Source organism: Echeneis naucrates, chromosome 16 (assembly GCF_900963305.1).
Source record: "Echeneis naucrates chromosome 16, fEcheNa1.1, whole genome shotgun sequence".
NCBI lineage: Eukaryota > Metazoa > Chordata > Actinopteri > Carangiformes > Echeneidae > Echeneis > Echeneis naucrates.
This window is the reverse complement of record NC_042526.1, coordinates 22,133,719-22,139,692: the sequence shown is the minus strand read 5'-3', so window position 1 is coordinate 22,139,692 and position 5,974 is coordinate 22,133,719. Positions and strand designations below refer to the sequence as shown.

The window sequence follows — 5,974 nt, the reverse complement described above, 5'->3', positions numbered from 1 at the left end:
CAAAAAACATGAAGGCAACGCGTTGCCTGGCAAGTCACCATAGCAACACCACGCCACACAGCCCTAGAAAGAGAATGTGTCGCTCGCGCTTTTTCGCATTTTGACCCAGACTGCGTCGATGTTTTTTCATTTTATTTTACTTGAACAAGGGAAGCAGAGTGCCCGCTCTCACAATCACAAACGAGGGGGTTGGTGTAGCTTTGACAAAAATGCCTTTGCTAGTGACCGACTACTCGTGGACACAGACGGAGTCCACGGTTTACATACATGTCCCTTTAAAAGGAGCGAAGGCTGCTACAGTGGACATCGTCTCCACAGACGAATACCTCAAGGTAAAGTCACTTTTCACTGGACCTGATTTTTTATTTACAAATACAGAACAAAACGAAACCAAACATGTACAGTGCAAAACGCAGCAAAAAAAAAAAAAAAAAGTGTAAAACAAAAGAAAACCGTTTTGTCCACAGGTGCATTACCCTCCGTATCTGTTTGAGGCCTTCCTGGTTGAACCTGTCCATGATGACAGAAGCTCAGCAAAGATTGGAAACGGAGTTGCAGTCATCACTTTGCCAAAGAGAACCAACAGAATTTGGGAACATTTGATGATACCTACAGGTAAGTGCATCTGGCCGATCTTGTGGCCATGGGTCACTAGAGCAGAGTTAATGATATCAGTTTTGTTATCCTTGCTGTAATATAAAATCTCTCTGAATTTGATTTGATCTCATTAAATATAGGAGCTGTACCCTGTCCAAATTTGTACCACGAAATTGTAATTGTAAGCATATTCATATATATACATTGTTATCACTGTTTGCATCCCCCCGTCAGCTGATGCAGCGGTAGCCTGTGAAGTCATCAGCTCCACCGCTGCCAAACTACTGACTGAACACCCAGATGCATTCATGTTATATATTTTATTCCCTATGTGTAATGCTGCTGTTACACTGCAATTTCCCAGTCTGGGATAAATAAAGTATCTATCCATCTATCTATCTATCTATCTATCTATATTCACTTCATCTTCATCCTTCTTTCTTGTGACCATTCATTTGAAAACATTTGATATGACCCTGTGTAGTATTTGTGCTAAACTAAATCTCTGAAAACACATACACAGAAACCTATAGGCCCTAACTCTAAAAACATATGCAATCTTTGGTTGTTTTTTCATGCACACATAAAATACATGTATATGGCTTTTACGACAAAAGTGGCTGCAGCAATAAACCTTCAAAATAAGCAGTAATTTACTTGCATGCACAGTCTACACTGTCTGTCTGCCCCCCCCCCCCAAAAAAAAAAAAAAATAATACAATTTTCCCCTTGTGATCATGATGACTTTAACACATTATGGAGGATGTAGCGGAGCTCCACTCATCTGGTTTTCATACCATAATGTGTTGTTGCACCAGTATGTGTCAAATGGAAAGGAAATCCATTAGAGATGTGATTTATAGTTGCACCTTAATTGGTAGCAATCCAGACCGAACTAATGATTTGATGATAGGGTTGATACCACTTCTTTAGGGTTTACAACTAAACTACACACACTGGCCACTATAGCAGCTAAACCTATTGCCTCATGACTCAAATTAATTGTTTATTTAATCCCATTGCTGGGCCAGAAGGGCAATCCTTGGCTAGCAGTCAATGGCAACTGTGTCAGCCAGATGCAGAATGCAACAAGGGTTGATGATGGATTAGTCACTTCAACAAGGCTGGGACTCTTTTCCTCCAAACCATGGCCAGATTTAGGCCTCAAGGAATAAGGTTTCAGAACCGTTCCATAACTGAGCCAGCACACATAGAGAGAGAACAATTTTCAGCAGGATGCCCTATAACTGATTAATTGTTCTCACCACATAGTAGTCATCACCCCACCCAGATGGTCAGCTTTACAATTAATTTTTGTGGCCTCTCTTTTAGATTTAAAATCTGTCCCAGGGCATTTCTCTGTGGAGTTTGTGTCTCCATTAACTCTGGCACCTTCCCACAGCCCGAAGATATTTAGGTTATGCTTCCTAAAAAATGTGTTCATGATTCTGTCTTAATAAGTCGGCTCTGCAATAGACTGGCAACCTGTCCACCAAGCCATATCCTGCTCTCATCCAATGTTAGCTGTGGTTGGCTCCAGGTCCCCTTCAACCCTGACAGATAAGGAGAGGAGATAATAGATGGATGGATATTTCCAACACAATATCTTTGTCTAGACATTGCGTACAGTGGTACTGACACTTAGCGTGATATACAGAATCACTGAAGTCTAAGCTCAGAAGCAAACGCATGTTCTGAGGCAATATTTTTTTATATCTGATTAACTTAAATAGTCAATTAGATTATTTACTTAAATCAATACTTGAACTTTTAAAATCAATGATACAAAATTATGTAAAATCTCAAAACAACAACCTTATGAATCAATGTGTTTCAGATGACAAAGAAAATAAGAAGGAAATCAGAAAGAGGGCTCTTTTGAAATACCAGGAAAAGCTTTCTTCAGAGTCCAAATCAAAGGGAGAGAAACAACGCACAGAGAAAAAATATGCACTGGAGACAATGATGAAGGTATCATCTTCACTTTAACATCAGCAGGTGGCCAAAACTGCTCTGAAAATCTTTGAGGACTTCCTATATAGTATGTTTCCTTCTTCTCAGCTCGAAAAAGAGGAAAGAGACAGCATCCAGAAAATGAAGGACGCCGAGCGAAAGAGAATCACAGCCGAGCTGGATGCATGGCAACTGAGACGGAGACAAAAAGCAGAAGAAGAACAAGTAAAACTCCACAGTCAGAGAGAAAACCAAAACAAACCACAAGCCAAGACAGAGAAGCAAGAGCGTTCAGACACCATAGAAGTCAAACTGGGTTTGCAATTTCCTCTATTACCGAATTCCCTAATTTTCTTGTTTCTTGTTTAGAGTGTGTTAATGAACATATTCCTGTTTGTCATTCTATTTAGATAGAAAAACCAGTGAAAGAGAGTTCAAGAAAAAAAAACCTGACCTGCCTGCTCCAAGAACCAGTGGAAACATTCAAGTTACATTTACCCCACGGGTTTTCCCAACAGCCCTTAGGGAGTCAAGGGTGCAGGAGGAAGAAGAGGTGAGAGTTGTTACACTCCTTTTCTGACATCTGCAAACCCCAAAGGAGCAGTCATTTGTTCTCTCTATCTCTGAAGTTAAAAATCTGGCTGCTTAAACAATGTGAATTTCCCCATTGTGGGACAATAAAGGAAATCTAATCTAATCTAATTAGTTTAAAGTACAAGCAGAGAGAGATTGCATTCAAAATTCACAACATAATTGCTCATAATTGAGTCAATTATGACTTGTTAACCCTGAAAAGGTCAACATCAGCCTATGAAAATTCAATCATTCATCTTCTACCGCTTATCTGTGGAGCCAATCCCAGCTCATATTGGATGAGGTACACCCTCACAAGTCACCAGTCCATTGCAGGGCCAACAAATAGAGACAGACAAAGACGAAAAAACCACTCACACTCTGAACTACCAGCAATTTATAGTTACCAATCAACTAAAACATGCATGTCTTTGGACGGTGGGAGGAAACCCATGCAAGCACGAGGAGAACATCCAAACTCTCCACAGAAAAGACCCAGGCCTGGGACCTGAACACCTTGTTGTGAGACAACAGTGTTAACCACTATGGCGCTGTGCTACCACAACACTGAAAAACACTTCAAAAGTACGAAAAACACATGTTTAGAACTATGAAAACATAACAAGCATCCTTTCATTTTGATGCCTCCAACATATTCTGCAAGTGATGCCAGCCTCTTCATTTAATGAAGATATTTCTGAGATATGAAAATAAGCGCTCTCTGTCATCTACTATTATTATCAGCTTGAATGTGTTATGTGCTTTGTGAGTGCAGTTACGTTCACACTGTTTATGTTTTAATCAATTAGTGGTTATACAAACAAGCTGAGGCCAGGCGTGCTGTGAATGCAAATGTTGAAATGCTTAAGGACCAGAAGGAGGAGAACATGAACCCCGACTGGTTAAAAGACAAAGGAGAGTAAGTGAAGCTTCTTTTCAAACTTTTTTTCCTAATGTATAGACTAACTAATTCAACTCTTTCAGCAAATATTTTGCGATAGGAGACTACCTGAGTGCAGTGAATGCATACAACTTGGCTATCCAGCTCAACAGAAAGATGCCAGCTCTGTATTCAAACAGAGCTGCTTGCCACCTGAAGCTGAGAAATCTTCACAAGGCCATTGAGGATTCCTCTCAGGTCTGTACTCAATTTTAATGATTTTAACAATCAACATTTGATTATGTACAGTGGTCAGCAGTTTGTATCTATTTGAGTATGTATCTGCTTAGGAAGTTCTTGTCCTGGTACAATACCTTCTTTACGCAGTCCAAATACATGCATATAGGCCAACCATATAAGGTGTATCTAAATGGGTTTCACCTTAGTTCCCCTTGCCTGCCCTGTGTGTCTGTGTATTTTTCTGTATTTCACTTTGATTTGGAGTAAAGAATTCTTTTATTTTGTAGTCTTCCCTTTGTTTTCTGATTTTTAGAACCCTCCAATTGTACATTTCTTTTCTGTAAATTAATTCTTACCCTTCTAACCCTAACCCTGTATTACACACAAGCCCAGTTCCTTCTTCCCTCAAAAACAAGACAATTCAGTCTTTGACAGGAGTGCAGTACACTTCAGTTTGTGAGTTAGCTACAATAAAGGCTTAAGCAAATGGTGATAATGCTTCTATATAAAATAGCAGTAAACATTGCCTGATGCTTTCCTGCAGGCACTTGATCTGCTGACTCCACCAGTTGCTGCTAATCAGGCTGCCAGAGCCAGAGCCCATGTCCGTCGAGGATCCGCTTTCTGCCAGCTGCAGCTCTACGCAGAAGGTCAGAGTTTAATAGTACGCGCACAAAAACAAACTATCCATACGTTTTGATTTGTGTCAAATGTAAAAGTAAGAATACATTACTGTGATATTTTTCTCAAGATGCTGTCCAAAGGGCTGAACAGCTCACTGGTCAGCTGATGCATTTGTGATATGTTTTCTTAGGACTACAAGACTTCCAAGCTGCTTTGAAGATTGACTGTCATAATGAAGCACTGCAGGCAGACACACAGAAAATACGAGACATAATTCAAGGGACTGCAGTGAACCCTGAGACACAGTGAGACATTATTTACTGTACATTACATGTATGCCAGCTTGTTGCTTGTCTGGTGCCCAATGATTTAATACATGACAGCAGAGAATCAAAATTTTGTATTCAAATACTATGTGAGATGGCTGTTCATTTCTAGGATAATGAAAAAGGTACGTAAACTGGGTACTTGAAAAACGAAGAAGTTACTAGACAACATGGAGTTGGCAAAGGGGCAGAGCACCCTCATGTGGCCAAATATTTCATCACCTAAAATCAACCATTTCAGCAACAATATCTTAATTCAAACAGCTAAGTCACTTTAGTTCTTACAAATGTCTGGCAAGTGTCATGTTCCTTGCATGCATTAAGAATAAAAGGATTTAGCTTAAAATCACCTAGGTGGTTTGGCTGATGAAAAAAGTTCCTACCCTGGCTGACATTGTGGCCTCCTCAGCCATAATGTTTGTATCCTGCTATTCCTGCTCAGCAGGCTCCTGAGGAGTCTTCAAATCACATCAAATTTTATTGATACAGCACCAAATCATAAATAAAGTTACTTCAAGGCATTTTAGATTCTTTATAGAATTGAGACCCAACAAACTCCTTCATGCATTTGGTGACAATTTCAAGGAACGTCTTGCTTCTTCATGGTCAGTTCACTGATTTTCGTTTGGCTCGAGGGAGAGAGCAAAAAGTTCCTCTGAGAATTCCATGTATCAGAGTTGAACTCCAAACAGAGACCTACAATCTGGTTTCATTGACTGGACTCTTGCTTGGGATTTGTTGGGTCTCTTTAAGAACTGCATTAAGAACTGCATAAAGAGTT

At 39.9% G+C, this 5,974-nt stretch overlaps 1 protein-coding gene across 1 annotated transcript; it reads left to right on the top strand.

Annotated features, from left to right (window-relative positions):
• The first annotated feature begins 209 nt into the window (after positions 1-209).
• Positions 210-5,176, top strand: dnaaf4 (dynein axonemal assembly factor 4). Its single transcript, XM_029522591.1, has 9 exons — positions 210-332; positions 468-615; positions 2,435-2,568; positions 2,659-2,839; positions 2,982-3,103; positions 3,933-4,042; positions 4,108-4,261; positions 4,788-4,893; positions 5,058-5,176. The coding sequence occupies exons 1-9, from the start codon at positions 210-212 to the stop codon at positions 5,174-5,176; spliced, it is 1,197 nt and encodes a 398-aa protein (XP_029378451.1).
• Positions 5,177-5,974: the final 798 nt, after the last annotated feature.

What these genes read in the sequence shown, in the direction of transcription:
- dnaaf4 (XM_029522591.1), top strand. Translation starts at nt 210, where the DNA reads ATGCCTTTGCTAGTGACCGACTACTCGTGGACACAGACGGAGTCCACG. An exon ending in CCATTGAGGATTCCTCTCAG is followed by an intron (nt 4,262 to 4,787) that starts GTCTGTACTCAA and finishes GCTTTCCTGCAG; the next exon opens with GCACTTGATCTGCTGACTCC. An exon ending in GCTGCAGCTCTACGCAGAAG is followed by an intron (nt 4,894 to 5,057) that starts GTCAGAGTTTAA and finishes ATGTTTTCTTAG; the next exon opens with GACTACAAGACTTCCAAGCT.